Genomic DNA, 18,685 nt, shown 5'->3' on the forward strand with positions numbered 1-18,685 from the left:
TTTTATTTTACCTTTATTTAACCAGGCAAGTCAGTTAAGAACAAATTATTTTTTTTCAATGACGGCCTAGGAACAGTGGGTTAACTGCCTGTTCAGGGGCAGAACGGCAGATTTGTACCTTGTCAGCTCGGGGGTTTGAACTTGCAACCTTCCGGTTACTAGTCCAACGCTCTAACCACTAGGCTACGCTGCCGCCCCATTTTCTGTAAATGTACAGGATATTTTTTACACTGCAGGTTCTATCTTGGAGGCTGAAAATCTATCCAGGTCACCTGGGACATATTCTGTTGTTTAACTCATCAACACTGAAATAAGAAGACTTCCTAAGCTCGTTTGAAGTTAGTCATGAAAATAATTACACTTCCCCAAGGACATTTCTTTGATTGAATGATGGATGCTTTTCTTCCTTTAATAAAAATGTCAAATTTTCAATTGACAGTTCGAACAAAACTTTCTTGTCTCAAAGTAATGCATTTAAAAAAAAGTTATTTAACTAGGCAAGTCAGTTAAGAACCAATTCTTATTTATAATTACAGCCTACCCCGGCCAAACCCAGACGACGCTGGGCCAATTGTGCGCCGCCCTATGAGACTCCCAATCACGGCCGGATGTGATACAGCCTGGATTTGAACCAGGGACTGTAGTGACGCCTCTTGCACTGAGATGCAGTGCCTTAGACCGCTGTGCAACCCAAAAATCCCAAAATGAGTAGACTACGCATTGTGAACGGTACATACTGTATTTATTGGAACATAAAGCAACTGAAGTACTGGAAATGTACTTTAGCCATACAGGCATTAACTGATGATACAAGTCAAGGGCTGTGTCCAGCATCATTTGTATGGCATTGAAATAAATCTGTATCTTTATGTTAAATATCACTGGTGCTTTTCCCTTGCATGAAAAGAGGATTGTTCTTAATACCACTGGGGATTGAGTGTGCCAAGCATCCTTGTGGTTTTCCATATTAACACTAAGTAAGAATGAACTATGGCATAAATAATGTGATTACAAACATGATTACATAATTTGATTAGCAAATGATTTTGTCTAAACTAGCACAATATACTTGTTGCACACAATCTGTTTGCCATCATAATGGACCTTGCTTAGACGCATATTGATTCATTTTATACTATAAGCCATCATAAGTAACAAACAACATTATAATTGTTTGTTTATACACCTTATATATCATTTCACATGCTATATACAGTGCCTTCAGAAAGTATTCATACCACTTGACTTATTCCACACGTTGATGTGTTACAGTGTGAATTCAAAATGGATTACATTTATTTTTCTGTCATCCATCTACAACCCTGTAATGACGAAGTGAAAACATGTTTTCAGAAAATGTTGCACATTTATATAGAAATGTCTCTTTACATACGTTTTCACACGCTTGAGTCAACACGTTAGACTCATAGTGTATTCGGAAAGTATTCAGACCCCTTGAGATTTTCCACATTTTGTTACATTACAGACTTATTTTAAAATGGATTAAATAGTCCCCCCCCTCATCAAACGACACAATACCTCAATAAAACAAAGCAATATTTTTTTTGCAAATGTATTAAAAATAAAAACTGGAAATATAACATTTACATAAGTATTCAGACCTTTCACTCAGTACTTTGTTGAAGCACCTGTGGCAGCGATTACAGCCTCAAGTCTTCTTGGGTATGATGCTACAAGCTTGGCGCAACTGTATTTAGGGAGTTTTTCCCATTCTTCTCTGCAGATCCTCTCAAACTCTGTCAGGTTGGATGGGAAGCTTTGCTGCACAGCTGTTTTCAGGTCTCTCCAGAGATGTTTGATCGGGTTCAAGTCCGGGCTCTGGCTGGCCCACTCAAGGACATTTAGAGACTTGTCACGAAGCCAATCCTGTCTTGTATTGGCTGTGTGCTTAGAGTTGTTGTCCTGTTAGAAGGTGAACCTTCGCCCCAGTCTGAGGTCCTGAGCGCACTGGAGCAAGTTTTCATCAAGGATATCTCTATACATTGCTCTGTTCATCTTTGCCTCGATCCTGACTAGCCTCCCAGTCCCTACTGCTGAAAAACATTCCCACAGCAGGACATTTTACTTCTAACCAATCAGTTTCCACTGCTAAAATCACAACCTCCTAACCATTGCCTGGATTGTTCCATCAATCAAATTGCAGGAAGTATCTCCCTACATGAGCAAGAGAGGATGAGGTAAATGAAATGAAAGATCCACTTGAAAGTAATCCTTGAAAGTAATCGTCCCTTTTATCAGTGTTTATCCATTTGTTGTTGTTGTGAAAAGGCATGACAGTTTGCTTATCATGTGAAATATAATTGTACATATCAGACAAACTTCAGACAGACACTATTGCGTTCGCTAGCTGGCCTCTGACATTCATCCTAGCTTTAATATCAACTGGCTGGCTTTATCAGGCAGCTTTAGGTGTGAGGGGAAAACAAATATATTTGCTAGTTAGTTAACCATCTGATTGATGAAGTTCATTATGCCATTAGCTAGCTAGATAGCTAAATTGAAACTGCTAGGGGAAAGCTAGCTAGCTAACTCCCACCATCATCACTGCAGTGTAGCTAATGTTTGCTAGGTTTCTATTAAATAAAGAAAATATATGTTAAAGACTTGTTTCTGACTTTTGAACACTTGTCAAACTATTTAATTCCACTGCCTGTTTATTGATTAATTGGTGACTGAAAAGTTGCAAAGAAAAATGCCCCTCCCAATTTCACTGCAAATAGACTATTAGGCTGGTTGGGTATCACTTGGCTGATGTGCACATTTAGTGTTTAATTAGCCTAGTTAGCCAAGTTACTGATTAAAATGATTGTTATTCATGTTTTTGTTGTTATTGCATTTCAGGTGGAGAGGGAGTAAGATCACTAGAAAGGAGGATGCTGGCAGACCACCAAAGGACCCTAGAGGTATTACAGTCAACTGGATATTGTATCTGAATTGCCCATATATTTCACTGACACTGAGAAAATGGTTGGATTGTTCAGCAACGTGCAGTAAATGCTAACACGGCGTTGGTGGTGAAACGTACATCATGTATTTATCAGGCCACTGCATGCTGAGACAAGGGCCTGGATGGTGACACACATCTTGTTACTGACTTTAGAACACTTGTCAAACTGCATTCCACTGCTTGTTTATTGATTAATTGGTGACTGAAAAGGTTGTCTAGAAGAATGCCCCCCCTTCAATTTCAATGCAAATAGATTAGCTAGCTAAAGGTAAACTAGTGACAACTTGATGAAGCTTATGAAAACGTAAAACTTTTTACAAAATTATGGCACATTAGTTCAAGGTAGTTGGGGTTCTCAGCAACTTCAATCAGCACTGAAATTTGAGCAGTGAGGTTAATTTCTTCCCCCTCTACTCTTTTCCTCAGTTTGAAGCACGTCCCCAACACCCAGACAGATCTAAAGAACTTGGGAACTGCCCAACCACCAGGAACATCTTGTGTTCTTGGTGTTCATTCACAAGGTTAGATAGAAACAGATTCACACATGTTATTCTCTATCATGTAGGATTGTAACTTGGGAAGCTCATTCAATAATAGAGATGTGGGCGATTTCTGTCCCAGAGGACTGAACATTGTGCACGTTTTTGTTAAATTCAGGCCACAATTAGTGGAATGAGGCGTTAGTGAAGTGTAAAGTACCTACGGCTGTCATGACTTCAAATAACTAAATATAGTTACCATTTGTAAGATGGCGCCGGAGAAGAAGGCAGACGTTTTACTTGCCACCAGCCGATTGTGTTTTTTTGTTTGTTTATTTGCGTTGTTTGTAACTTATTATTTTACTTATTTTGTACATAATGTTGCCGAAACCATCTCTTATGACCGAAAATAACTTATAGACAACAGTACTGTGATTACTCACCATGGACAAGCAGAATCATTTTTTTCCTTTCATGACTCTGACAAGCCTATTGCTTCCTCGGGAACAGGCCCTGATCTCCGTGATCTGCGTGAAGAGGAGGCGGAGAAAGAGGGGTGGGCTGCCTCCTGAGATATCGTAGGCGATCGAATAAACCCCCCATTTCCCTCCTTTCTGCTCGCAAATGTGAAATCCTTGGAGAATAGAATTGGTGAGTTACGCTGAGATTAAACTACCAACGGGACATTAAAAACTAACATCTTCTGCTTCATAGAGTCGTGGCTGAACGACGACAATATCAACATACAGCTCGCTGGTTATACGATGTACCGGCAGGATAGACCAGCGGTGTCTGGTAAGACAAGGGGCGGCGGACTATGTATTTGTGTAAATAACAGCTGGTGCACGATATCTAAGGAAGTCTAGAGCTTTTGCTCGCCTGAGGTAGAGTATCTCATAATAAGCTGTAGACCACACTACCTACCGAGAGAGTTTTCATCTGTATTTTTTTTTAGCTGTTTACATTACATACCACCACAGTCAGAGGCTGACACTAAGACAGCATTGAATGAGCTGTATTCCACCATAAGCACACAAGAACACGCTCACCCAGAGGTGGTGTTCCTAGTAGCCAGTGACTTTAATGCAGGGACACTTAAATCCTTTTTACCAAATTTCTAACAGCATATTAAATGTGCAAGGCGAGGAAAAAGGATTCTGAAGCACCTACACTCCACACACAGAGATGCATACAAAGCTGTCCCTCGCCATCCATTTGGCAAATCTGACCATAATTCTATCCTAACGACTCCTGCTTACAAGCAAAAATTAAAGCAGGAAGCACCAGTGATTCAGTCTATAAAAAAGTGGTCAGATGAAGTAGATGCTAAACTACAGGACAAGCACAGACTAGCACAGACTGGAATATGTTCCCGGGATTCCCCCGATGGCATTGAGGAGTACACCACATTAGTCATTGGCTTCATCAATAAGTGCATCGATGACGTCATCCCCAAAGTGACTGTACGTACATACCCCAACCAGAAGCCATGGATTACAGGCAGCATCCGCAATGAGCTAAAGGGTAGAGCTGCCACTTTCAATGAGCGGGACTCTAACCTGGAAGCTTATAATAAATCCCGCTACGCCTTCCAATGAACCAACAAACAGGCAAAGCGTCAATACAGGCCTAAGATCGAATCGTACTACACCAGCTCTGACGCACGTCGGATGTGGCAGGGTTTGCAAACCATTACAGGTTACAAAGGGAAGCACAGTCTAGAGCTGCTCAGTGACACGAGCCTACCAGACGAGCTAAACTGCTTTTGTTGTCACTTTGAGGCAAATAACACTGAAACATGCATGAGAGCACCAGCTGCTCCGGATGACTGTGTGATCACGATCTCCGCAACCGATGTAAGACATTTAAACAGGTCAACATTCACAAGGCGGCAGGGCCAGACAGATTACCAGGACGTGTACTGCGAGCATGAGCTGGCCAACTGGCAAGTGTCTTCACTGACATTTTCAACCTCTCCCTCTCAGAGTCTGTAATACCAACATATTTTAATCAGACCACCATAGTGCCTGTGCCCAAGAACACTAAGGTAACCTGCCTAAATGACTACCGACTGGTAGCACTCACATCTTTAGCCATGAAGTGCTTTGAAATGCTGGTCATGGCTCACATCAACACCATTATCCCAGAAACCGTAGACCCACTCCAATTTGCATACCGCAACAACAGATCCACAGATGACGTAACCTCTATTGCACTCCACACTGCCATTTCCCAGCGGGACAAAAGGAACACCTATGTGAGAATGCTCATCACTAAGCTAAGGACCCTGGGACTAAACACCTCCCTCTGCAACTGGATCCTGGACTTCCTGACCGGCCGCCCCAATGTGGTAAGGGTAGGTAACAAGACATCCGCCACGCTGATCCTCAACACAGGGGCCAATCAGGGGTAAGTGTCCATTCCCCTCCTGTACTCCCTGTTCACTCATGACTGCACGGCCAGGGACGACTCCAACACGTCATTAAATTTGCCGATGACACAACAGTGTCACAACCTGATCACCGGCAACGACGAGACAGCCTATAGGGAGGAGGTTAGAGACCAGACCGTGTGTTGCCAGGACAACAACCTCTCCATCAACGTGATCAAGAGGAGATGATTGTCGACTACAGGAAAAAGAGGACCGAGCACGCCCCCATTCTCATCGACGGGGCTGCAGTGAGGCAGGTTGAGAGCTTCAAGTTCCTTGGAGTCCACATCACCAACAAACTAACACGGTCAAAGCACACCAAGACAGTAGTGTTCACCACAAAACCTATTTCCCCTCAGGAGACTGAAAAGATTTGGCATGGGTCCTCAGATCATCAAAAGGTTCTACAGCTGCACCATTGAGAGCATTCTGACTGGTTGCATCACTGCCTGGTATGGCAACTGCTGGGACTCCGACTGCAGGGCACTACAGAGGGTAGTGCGAACGGCCCAGTACATCACTGGTGCCAAGCTCACTGACATCCAGGACCTCTATACCAGGCGGTGTCATAGGAAGGCCCTAAAATTGTCAAAGACTCCAGCCACCCTAGTCATAGATTGTTCTCTCCGCTATCGCACGACACGCGTTAAAGTCTAGGTCCAAGAGGCTTCTAAACAGCTTCTACCACCAAGCCATGACTCCTGAACATCTGGTCAAATAGCTACCCAGACTATTTGCATTGCCCCCCCCCCCCCCTCTTTACACCTCTGCTACTCTCTGTTGTCATCTATGCAGGAGTCACTTTAATAACTCTTCCTACATGTACATACTACCTCAACGAATCAGTTCCCCTGCACATTGACTCTGTATCGGTACCCCCCTGTATATAGTCTCGCTATTGTTATTTTCCTGCTGCTCTTTAATTACGTGTTACTTTTATCTCTCATTATTATCCATATTGTTTTGAAACTGCGTTGGTTAGGGGTTCATAAGTAAGCATTTCATTTCACTATTAGACGCATGTGACTTATACATTTTTATTTTATTTTCATATATATGCAGATTTGATATCTGATTTCCAGGAGCCTAGTGGAGATGGCAGGACATGGAGTATGGTTGCTACCCATAGGAACATGGAGCAGGAACATGGAGCTCTCCATGTCAGTGTCTGTAAGTCATGAATACTTTTGACGTATATAGCCCTATGCACTGTAAAAATGTCTACTCCTGGAGTAACTCCCTGTCAGAGACACTGATTATAGGGTTTTGCCAAAGGCTCTGGGCCAATGAGAGGTCAGTGATGGGGGCTTAGGAGTCAGAGGGAGTGAGAGATGAGAGATATGAAGATACAACTTGAACTGCAGAATAAGGCTACCTTCAAACCAAAATGCATGAAACACATGTCCAACACAGCTGTTTGGTGGGGAAACACGCCCCCCTCCAACACACTCCTCCTATTGAAAACCATTGAGTTGCTGTGTCTTTTACTCAACCATTTGACTGATTGGACAGCACCCTTATTGTCCTCAATAATCAACAAAGTAAATGTTAACTCTCTTGTTCTCTCTCTCTCTTTCAAGAGTATTCAGTACATTATCCATTTCTCTACAGGTGCTACAGAGAATATTCCAAGGACCCCCAGAGGCTTCAGATCAACTACTCTCCAGAGCACAAAGAAGTAAGCTCCGCTGGTGGTATATACTTTATGCACTACGTTAACCTCCTTCGCTATGGTTGTCTTTCTGTGTGATGACATATAGCATATTATCCAGGGCCACTAGTTGGATTGGATTTACTGTACTCACTCAAAATCATGCTCTCCCATCCCTCTATTCCCAGGTGAGCATGCTGGGCCATGAAACTCTAGAGCAGAACATAAAAAACCTGGCAACATGTCAGCTATTGACAGTTCCCTGAGGAAGGATGCAGCTATCAAGGCTTTAAATGGTCAAATTTGGGGGATGACCACCAAATGTAATACATTTCTGTATAAACTACTCATTCATTTTTTATAGGTTACAAAACAATAACGGTTTCTTAGCCTGTTCTCATTTTTACTAACTATTACGGTAACTTAAACATCTGACAACATTCAGACTTTCTCCATCAAAACAACACCTAGCGCTTATGATTAAAAAAGGTCTAAAATCAATGCAAGTCTCATATCCAGGGTGAATACATTTTTATTCATGCATAAAGGACATCACACAGGTGTGCCAACTAAAATATACAGTACCAGTCAAACATTTGGACACACCTACTCATTAAATGTTTAAAAAACTATTTTCTACATTGTAGAATAATAGTGAAGACATCAAAACTATGAAATAACAGATATAGAATCATGGAGGAACCAAAAAAAGTGTTAAACAAATCAAAATGTATTGTATATTTGAGATTCTTCAAAGTAGCCACCCTTTGCCTTGATGACAGCTTTGCACACTCTTGGCATTCTCTCAACCAGCTTTATGAGTTAGTCACCTGGAATGCATTTCAATTGACAGGTGTGCCTTGTTAATTTGTGGAATTTCTTTCCATCTTCATGCGTTTGAGTCATTCAGTTTTGTTGTGACAAGGTAGAGGTGGTATACAGAAAATAGCGCTATTTGGTGAAAGACCAAGTCGATATTATGGCAAGAACAGCTCAAATAAGAAAAGAGAAATGACATTCTATCATTAGTTTAAGACATGAAGGTCAGTTAATTCGAAAAATTTCAAGAACTTTGGAAGTTTCTTCGAGTGCAGTCACAAAAAACATGAAGTGCTATGATGAAACTGGCTATCATGAGGACCGGCACAGGAAGGGAAGACCCGGAGGTACCTTTGCTGCAAAGGATAAGTTCATTAGAGTTAGCAGCCTCAAAAATGCAGCCCAAATAAATGCTTCACAGAGTTCAAGTAACATACACATCTCAACATCAACTGTTCAGAGGGGACTGTGTGAATCAGGCCTTCATGGTCGAATTGCTGCAAAGAAACCACCGCTAAAGGACACCAATGAGAAGAATAGCCTTGCTTGGGCCAAGAAACCAGAGCAATGGATATTAGACTGGTGGAAATCTGTCCTTTGGTCTAATGAGTTAAAATTTGAGATTTTAGGTTCCAACCACTGCGTCTTTGTGAGAAGTAGAGTAGGTGAACGGATGATCTCTGCATGTGTAGTTCCCACCGCGAAGCATGGAGGAGTAGGTGTGATGGTGTGGGGGTGCTTTGCTGGTGACACTGTCTGTGATATATTTTGAATTCAAGGCAAACTTAACCAGCATGGCTACCACAGCATTCTGCAGCGATACGCCATCCCAGCCGGTTTGCACTTAGTCCCACTATCATTTGTGTTGTAAACAGGACAATGACCCAACACACCTCCAGGCTGTGTAAAGGCTATTTGACCAAGACGAAAAGTGATGGAGTGCTGCATCATATAACCTGGCCTCCACAATCACCCGACATCAACCCAATTGAAATGGTTTGGGATGAGTTGGACTGAAGAGCGAAGGAAAAGCAGCCAACAAGTGCTCAGCACATGTGGGAACTTCTTCTAGACTGTTGGAAAAGCATTCCAGGTGAAACTGGTTGAGAGAATGCCAAGAGTGTGCAAAGCTGTCATCAAGGCAAAGGGTGGCTACTTTGAAGAATCTAAAATATAACATATATTTTGATTTGTTTAACACTTATATAGTTACTACCTGATTCCATATGTGTTATGTCATAGTTTTGATGTCTTCACTATTATTCGATAATGTAGAAAATAGTAAAAAAAACAAAAAAAACAAACACTGAATGGGTAGGTGTATTGACTGGTACTGTATATCCCAGACAAGACTGAAGTATTGGACAAATAGGCTATGTTTAGATAGGCTGCCCAAGTCTGATCTTTTTTTCACAAATTGGTCTTTTGCCAATCAGATCAGCTCTGAAAAAGAACAGTTGTGAAAAGATCTGATGTGATTGGTCAAAAGACCAATTAGTGGAAAAAAGATCAGAATTGGATTGCCTGTCTAAAAGCAGCCAGGGTCAAGAAAATATAAGTCAGTTCTTGTGTTCGTATCAGTTTCTATGAATCTAAGTGCTTACATACAGTACATGTTAAATGGCTACGAAACAGGGATAAGGAGACTCTTTCTGTAATAATTAAAAAAATATATGTAACTAGGAAAGTCAGTTAAGAACAAATTCTTATTTACAATGACAGCCTAAGAAAAGTGGGTTTAACTGCCTTGTTCAGGGGCAGAACGACAGATTTTTACCTTGTCAGCTCAGGGATTTGATTTAGCAGCCTTTCGGTTACTGGCCCAACACTCTAAGTACTAGGCTACCTGCTGACCCACCAAAAGGAAGGTACCACTGAAGGCAGGCAGCTTAAAGAAGATGTGTGTCACTATCCAGGCCCCTGTCACAGCATGCAGTGGCCTGATAGGGAGAAATGCATTTTGTACGTTTCACCACCAAAGTCGTGTTAGCATTTACTGAACGTAGCTGAACAATCCAACCATTTTGTTAGTGTCAATGACATACAAGTGCAATTCAAATACAATATCCAGTTCATTAGCATTGACTGTAATACCTCAAGGATTATTTGGTGGTCTGGAAGCATGCTGATCTTACTCCCTTACTTCCTCTCCACCTGAAATGCAATAACAACAAAAACATGAATAACATTAATTCTATTCAGGCAGTAACTTGGCTAACTAGGCTAATTAAACACTCATGTAAATGTGCACATCAGCCAAGTGATACCCAAACAGCCTATTTGCAGTGAAATTGGGAGGGGCATTTTTCTTGCCAACTTTTTCACTCCCCAATTAATCAAGAAACAGGCAGTGGAATTAAGTAGTTTGACAAGTGTTCAAAAGATAGTAACACGTCTTTAAAATATAGCTTCAAATACAGTAAATATGTTTTATTTTCGAGAAACATAGCTACCATCTCGCTAGCTTTTCCCCAGCAGTTTAAATTTAGCTATCTAGCTAGCTAATGGCATTTATAATCAACTTAATCAACTAACTAGCAAATATATTTGTTTTCCCTTTGCATCTAAATATGCCTGATAAAGCTAGCCCATTGATAGTAAAGCTAGGATGAATGTCAGAGGCCAGCTAGTTGACACAATAGCGGCTGTCAATGCAATGGCTGGTCTGGAGTTCGTCTGAAATGTACCATTATATTTCACATAATAAGTAAACTACTATCATGCCTTTTCACAACAACAAACAAAAAAAATTGATGAACATAGATAAATTAGTTGATTACTTTCAAGTAAATTATTTTTGTTTTATTTACCTTATCCTCTCTTGCTCATGTGGGGAGATTATTCCTGAGATTTGATTGATGGAGCAATCCAGCCAATGTTTAGGTGATTGTGGTTTTGGCAGAGGGAACTGATTGGTCAGGAGTAAAAGATCCTGCCCCTTGCAAATCTCTTTCTACAAATGTACAAACATTTGTACAGGTTTACACCATACCCAGACCGTACACGCACGTGAGCCATCTTGCGCAAATATATTTTTTCCCCCCACACCGAACACAAAACGCAGGTTGAAAATCAAAACAAACCCTGAACAAATTATAATAATTTGGGGACAGCTTGAAAAGCATTAAACATTTATGGCAATTTAGCTAGCTAGCTTGCAGTTTTCTTCTTTGGAATTTATATGGTGATTGGCATCTAACTTTCATAGTATTACCACGTCAACCGACCGACCTCAGTTCATAATTAAACCCCCACATGGGTATAACCAATGAGGAGATGCCACATTGGTATCTGCTTCTATAAACCAATGAGGAGATGGTAGAGGCAGGACTTGCACCTCGTTCAGCGTCACAAATAGAACTGACTTCTATTTTAGCGCTTGGCAACACAGACGCTTGTTGGCGCACGAGAGCAGTGTGGGGGCAATGACTGAATAACATGTATATGTACATTTATTTTGCAATACTCGCGCACGCGACCCGAGCAGTGTGGTCAGCATGTAACGAATGTCTTGGTAACATGACAGCAGTGACAGAACTACGAGCACACGCAGATTCAAAATCTGCAAGTGTGTTTTTGATTCACAGCAGTATATTCATACTCCTAAATGGTAATAATTCTGAAAATACCTTATACTTGCAAATCTTATTGAATGTATTCAAATGTCAATTCACAAGTTTGTGACCATCTTTCACACATCATGATACAAGCTTGCAAAATGTAACTACACATTTGCGAATCGTTCCTGCGACCATGAAATTCAAAATCCAAAATCATGTAGTTCTGTCATCATTATAATCCCATATGATTACAGCTGTGAGTCTTTTTGGGTAAAGAGTTTGCACATTTTCCTTTTTCAAATTATTCAAACTCTGTCGTGTTGGTTGTTGATCATTGCTAGACAGCCATTTTCAAGTCTTGCCATAGTTTTTCAAGCTGATTTAAGTCAAAACTGTAAGTAGGCCACTCAGGAACATTCAATGTCGTCTTGGTATGAGTATATTTGGCCTTGTGTTTAAGGCATTTGTCTTGCTGAAAGATGAATTTGTCTTCCATTGTCTGTTGGAAAGCAGATTGAACCAGGTTTTGCTCTAGGAATTTGTCTGTGCTTAGCTCTATTCTGTTTCTTTTTATTCTAAAACAAACTCCCTAGACCTTGCTGATTACAAGCATACCCATAACATGATGCAGCCATCACCATGCTTGAAAATATGAAGAATGGTACTCATTGATGTGTTGTGTTGGATTTGTCCCAAACATAATGCTTTATATTCAGGACATAAAGTTAATTTCTTTGCCACAATTTTTGCAGTTTTACTTTAGTGCCTTGTTGCAAACAGGATGTATGTTTTGGAATATTTTTATTCTGTAGAGGCTTACTTCTTTTCACGCTGTCATTTAGGCTAGTATTGTGGAGTAACTACAATGTTGTTGATCCATTCTCAGTTTTCACCTATCACAGCCCTTAAACTATTTAACTGTTTTAAAGTCACCATTGGCCTCATGGTGAAATCCCTGAGCGGTTTCCTTCTTCTCCGGCAACTGAGTTAGGCGTTCTTCCCATCTTTGTAGTGACTAGGTGTATTGACATACCATCCAAAATGTAATTATTAATTTCACCATGCTCAAATGGATATTCAGTGTCTACTTTTTTTGTTTTTACCCATCTACCTCTCTCGTCTTTGTGGTGTTAAAACCTTTTGAAATTCTCTACTCGACTGAGGGATCTTACAGATAATTGCATGTGTGGGGTACATAGATGAGGTAGTCATTAAAAAAATCATGTTAAACACTATTGCAAACATAATGAGTCCATGAAACTTATTAAGTGACTTGCCAAGCACATTTTTCCTCCTGAACATATTTAGGCCATAACAAAATGGTTGAACACCTATTGACACAAGGCATTTCAGCTTTTCATGTTTTATTAATTTGTAAAAATTTGTACAAACATATTTCCACTTTGACATTATGGCGGTAACACAAGGAAATGTGGAAAAAGTCAAGGGGTGTAAATACTCTGAAGGCACTATATATATATATATGGGTTAATGGGAAAGTCAAGCCCAGTGGGTAAAGAGAGAAAAGTCATGCTAAACAAGATGACAGGGAAAGGGTCTTATCTCATAAACAATTATGCACAGACTGTATCTCTCATTGTTTTAATATTGTGTTTACTCATAAAACAAACACCAATGTTTTTACCAATGTTCACACTATAAGAATATCAATATATACACAACTTACATCTTCACAATTGAATCAAAGAACATATACATCAGCTGTTTTCATTATGCATCAAGTCGCTTTCCTTTTCATACATGAAATGTCCATATGTCTATCAGTTTGACCAGTATCTGTAAAATCTAGTGAATACTGCAGTATCTATAAATAACCATCTGTATATTTACTTGGCAGTTTGTTTAAAAAATGGTGGCAACTTCAGATAAGGTTGCCACTGTAGTAATATCTTGGTTGTGCTCCTGAATTTCAGCAAGTCCGGCAGCAGATTGTCTCGTTCGATGGGCGAAGTAAGAGGGGAGTGTACCTGTGTGATGAGAGAACGTCTGCATGGTGTTTCTTGCTTTGGGAATGCTGGTGCTGTAGCCAAAGTCTTTCCAGGAGTGGGGATAGGCATGGGGATTGTTGTAGACCGGTGCTTGGGAAAAGCCAATTGTGTATGCATTGTCTAGTGGGGCCTGGAAGCTTTGGGTTGGTATTACACAGTAAGTGCCTTGACAATCCACAGTGAGGGTGTTAGCGGCGTGGAAGGAACCTGAAATGGAACACACACACACACACACACACACACACACACATACCGAATTACATTCCAAGCCCAAGGAGTAAAGAATGATAGTGACAGAGTCATTCATTGTTGCCGTGCTACATAGCCAGGTGGGTTTTACACTGGTGGTGGAAGGGGTGAGTAATCCCCACACAATGTAATCCGCTGCAGTTTGAGTGCTATAAAAATGCCAACTGTTATCTTCATCATTCTGCTATGAGGAACTCTAAAATCTCAGTATGAAATTGTGACTGTAGTAAACTCACTTTTGGCCCAGGGCTGGAAGGTGCTGAGGTTCCTCTTGCCTCCATCCCCACTGATGTCAGAGTCACTGTCATTGAAGTCACTGTCTCCCTTGCCACTGTCCTTTACGCTCTGCTGGTCAATGCCACTGCGAATAGAATCAAACATTAGCCACTGCACCGCTGTATCTGATTATTGATGTGTGCTTTTTCCCCCCTCTTATGAAGCCTTCCACCACGCAGCCCCTCTCTCCGGACAACCACCGCAATAACGTGTAAAGATACAGGATCTTAATTTGAGCCAGTTTAATACAGCAGGAAAATTATCCTGCAACAGGAAATGTGAATTATAATGTGGATTATAATTAATGACCTGATGATGATATAACTTGGATTGATATGTTCTTCTGTCCTGCACCGGATTAGTTGGATGTGCATATTTTTTATATTTTTTTATATTAGAATGAATTGATATTTTTTTTGTAGGTGTTGATAAATTTCTTGTTAGGGCAAATCAAGTCTGACATTTTAAAGTGGAAATTACACACTTCAGAAGCCTTTTTAAACCTTGAATGCACAATATACGTTTGCATGTCCTGCTGAGCAGGAAAATTCTAAGAGTGATTCAATTAAAATCCTACATCTGCTGTATGCATGTGGAATGTTAAGCACCTTCCAGTGTAAATGATTATGGTTATGTAAATGATTTCTCATGTAAAATAATAATTGTGATAAAAGAGCACATCATGCCAAGTAGGATCAATGTGGTGGTATTCTCACCTCATTTGCAGGCAGTATTTTTCCCCTTGCCACATAGATGTTGGTAGGAAAGGCTTAGGAGGCAGGAACATCTAAAGAGCAAACACAAGAGAAGAGGATGGGAAATGATTTCAGCTACTTGGATCAGGAGTAGTGCTACACTTGAATGTGTACAGTTGTATTTAAACACAACTGAAACCGAATGAAATATTTCACTCACCTGTGACTCCAAGTCTCCATTTTTCTCCTCATACAGGCTGGACTCATCGAGAGATGAAGAGGTCCTTTCATTGAGGAAACCCCTTGGTCCACCGTACATGTTGGGTTCTGCAGAGTTGAGCCTGGGATGATGCTTGGAGTCAAACAGGACGTGAGACACGTCTCTCTTGGAGTCTTGATCCTTCCCTCCTTGATTCAACTTGCATGTGATAACAACAATCACTATGGCAATCAGCAGCAGAGCACAACCCCCGCCGAGCATTATGATAACTACTACTGAAACATCCAAGCCTGCGTCTTCCTCATCAGTTGAACGTAGTACAATGACAACTTGGTCGTCTGAGAGCTGCGAATCTGTGACAACAAAGCGAATGGTGGCACTGCTGGAAAGGGGGGATCTCCCATTGTCACTCACTGCAATTTTGATTTCCAAAACATTTCCAATCGCAGAGGCCAGCCCCTGTTTTAGAGCTATTTCTCCAGTGTCTTTATTGATTGAAAATAGGTTAGAGTCACCTTGTACGATTCTGAAGCTGAGCTCACCATTCATGCCCTCATCCTCATCCTGGCCCTTGACCCATAGGGCCAGGTACCCCAGTGGTGCATTGACAGGAAGAGGAACTTCAGCAGAGTCATTCAGCATAACAGGAAAGGTGAAATAGGGATAGTTGTCGTTCTGATCAACGACTTTGATTCTGATCATGGATGTGGTTGACAGCTGAGGTGATCCCTTGTCATCAGCCTGGATGGTTAATTCAATCTGTTGGACGGTTTCAAAATCAAAAGATCTCAGACTATACAATGACCCTGACATTGGGTCTATAGACACATAAGTCAAAATGGAGGCCTCACCCACAACATCTGAATCAATTAGTTTGTATGATACTTTGGCATTTTTACCCATGTCAAGGTCACGTGCTACAACAGTAGTTATATATGACCCAGGGATATTATTTTCCAGGACAGAAACTTCATAAATGGATTTACTGAAGAGGGGGGCGTTGTCGTTCTCGTCGGTCACTCTGATGGTATACTGCTTCACTGTTTTGAAAGGTGGTGTTCCGAGGTCTTCAGCCACCACAGTGAGGTTATACTCTGGTATCTTCTCTCTATCTAAAGTGGTGGTTGTTACAATCATAAAAGTGTCCCCGTAGGCCTGTTGCAACTTGAAATGATCGTGGCCGTGTAGGCTGCTGCGCACGTAACCGTTCGAGCCAGAGTCACTGTCCGAGGTGCTGATCAGCGCAACAAAACTTTCCTCGGCTGCGGCCTCCGTGATGTAAGCTACACCATCACTAGTCGAGGTCATTGGCTTGATGGTGATTGCTGGTGCGTTATCATTTACATCTACAACATCAACAACAACTTTGCAGGTCGATGGAATAGAATTTCTGCCTAAATCGGATGCTTTAATGTTCAATTCATAAGACCTCTGCTTCTCATAATCAACCAATGTTTTTAAAGTCACAGCACCGGAAATTCGGTCTACATTAAAAATGCGCACTGCTTCAGATGACGTGTCTTCTACAAATCCATACACTACCTCGCCATTGATGCCAGCATCTGGGTCAAACGCATGCACGTTCAGCACTTGGTAACCTATGGGTGAATCCTCATAAAGTTCAACTTTTAGTGAGTTGTGCTCAAACTTTGGGCTGTTGTCATTAAAATCCAGCACTTTGATATGAACAGTCATTGATCCGGATCTGGGTGGCTCTCCCCCATCTGTTGCCGTCACTTCAATTGTGTAGGAATCTTCAACCTCTCTGTCCATTGCTTTCACAAGCACAAGTTCAGCATACTTCACTCCATCCTCCCTGCTACGCACATCAACTATGAAATGGCTGGAGGGAGAGATATGGTAACGTTGGATGTAGTTATTGCCGACATCATGGTCAACAGCGATGTCCAACGGGAATCGTGAGTCCACCTGCACATTCTCGGATATCTCAAGGGTCGTCTCTTTGTGAAGGAAGTGGGGTGAGTTATCATTGATGTCCTTTACCTCGATCTCCACGTGGATGAGCTGAAACTTTTCTTTTGAGAAGGCAACTATGTCGAAAGTGACAAAGCATCGCGGGGACCTTGGGCAGAGATGCTCTCGGTCAATCGTTTCCCCAACTGCTAAAAGTCCATCAATCTCCCTCATTTGAATCACAGACGAATTGGTCTCCTGCATGAAGCGGAAAGATGTTCCAGGGTCCTCTGCTGGGTCTATCTTTAAATCCTGAGACAGATTTCCAATCTCTGTCCCGGGCGCATCCTCTTCATAAGTGTAGTACCTCGTAGTTGTAGACTGAACCGAGTAGAACAGAACAGCAATCACCACGCACTCTCCAACTCCTCGAATCCAGCAGAATCCCATTTTAAAGGTCAATGAAGATGACGAAATAAAACGTAATAAAGAAAACGAGCTGGAAGTAAACTTGTTGTGATGTTGAGCTCGCTTGCCACGACCAACTAGATTGGATACAGTCCAAAGAGAGCATTGACCTATAAACCTTGATTTATGCAAATGAGTTGCCTAATAGACCAATGGCATTCAACTGGCTAGCCAAATGGGGCATGTTTGGTTTCCGGCTGGTGCCAATTACTGCAGCCCCTCTCATTGACTCTGTGCAAATGGTCTTTTTAAATACAATGGTAATGGAATTCTATAATGACAAGGAAAAACAGCCTCACATTGAAGTATACATATTGTCATATTGTTAATAGACTATTAATCCAGTTTGACTTTTTCTATCTGAACAAATTACTTTAATTCACAGGTTATTTGAGGCTGATGTGTTATTTGAGACTGATGTGTTGGTCTGTTTATGAATACAGAAAAACTATAATCACCAACACTGTTGAACAAAAATATACATGTACCATGCATTCACTATAAATACTGTGAACACTTTATTAACCATGTATTAACCATCCAATGATATTATGGCATTTAAGTACTTGTGAATGAATGAACCATGAACAAATTGTCACCAATTGTAGTATTTAAAGGCAAATTCCATCACTTTTCAACCTAAAATCCTTTATCTCCAGCACCACACCAGTGTCTCTATATGTGAAAATGAAATTTAGCGTTAAAAAGTAATGATGTAACTAAAAGTAAAAGCATTTTAAAAACAGTGATTTTCAAACACTATGAGACTCATGGGGATTTGGGGAGAAGGAACATGCCCTCTCCCTGCAGGTTTTGAAAATGTTTTTTCTTCTTCATGTAATCCTACTTGATTTTGAGCATTTCTTCTTATCGTTTTAACCAGAAGAACATATAAATACACAATGTTCACATATGTAGACACTTGTGCGGTGCTGGAGCTGAATTC

General features: G+C 41.1%; 1 protein-coding gene and 1 long non-coding RNA gene across 4 annotated transcripts in view; one reads left to right on the plus strand and one right to left on the minus strand.

The window, feature by feature from the left end:
* Nucleotides 1–2,156: 2,156 nt before the first annotated feature.
* The window catches only part of LOC124043541, a 29,485-nt gene continuing 12,956 nt past the window's right edge, over nt 2,157–18,685 (plus strand). The window contains exons 1-7 of one of the 3 annotated variants that reach the window (XR_006840338.1): nt 2,157–2,198; nt 2,863–2,924; nt 3,395–3,489; nt 3,958–4,098; nt 6,941–7,048; nt 7,490–7,556; nt 7,718–8,122. This is a non-coding gene — a long non-coding RNA (uncharacterized LOC124043541). Of the gene's footprint in view, nt 2,199–2,862; nt 2,925–3,394; nt 3,490–3,957; nt 4,099–6,940; nt 7,049–7,489; nt 7,557–7,717; nt 8,123–18,685 lie in introns of those variants that run through there. The other 2 variants (XR_006840340.1, XR_006840339.1) reach the window with 2 other exon arrangements.
* On the minus strand, nt 13,277–17,930 carry pcdh8 (protocadherin 8). Its single transcript, XM_046362216.1, has 4 exons — nt 15,358–17,930; nt 15,159–15,229; nt 14,403–14,527; nt 13,277–14,124 (listed from the first exon to the last, which is right to left on the minus strand). The coding sequence occupies exons 1-4, from the start codon at nt 17,719–17,721 to the stop codon at nt 13,772–13,774; spliced, it is 2,913 nt and encodes a 970-aa protein (XP_046218172.1). The 5' UTR covers nt 17,722–17,930; the 3' UTR covers nt 13,277–13,771.

This window comes from Oncorhynchus gorbuscha, linkage group LG01 (assembly GCF_021184085.1).
Source record: "Oncorhynchus gorbuscha isolate QuinsamMale2020 ecotype Even-year linkage group LG01, OgorEven_v1.0, whole genome shotgun sequence".
Classification (NCBI taxonomy): Eukaryota; Metazoa; Chordata; class Actinopteri; order Salmoniformes; family Salmonidae; genus Oncorhynchus; species Oncorhynchus gorbuscha.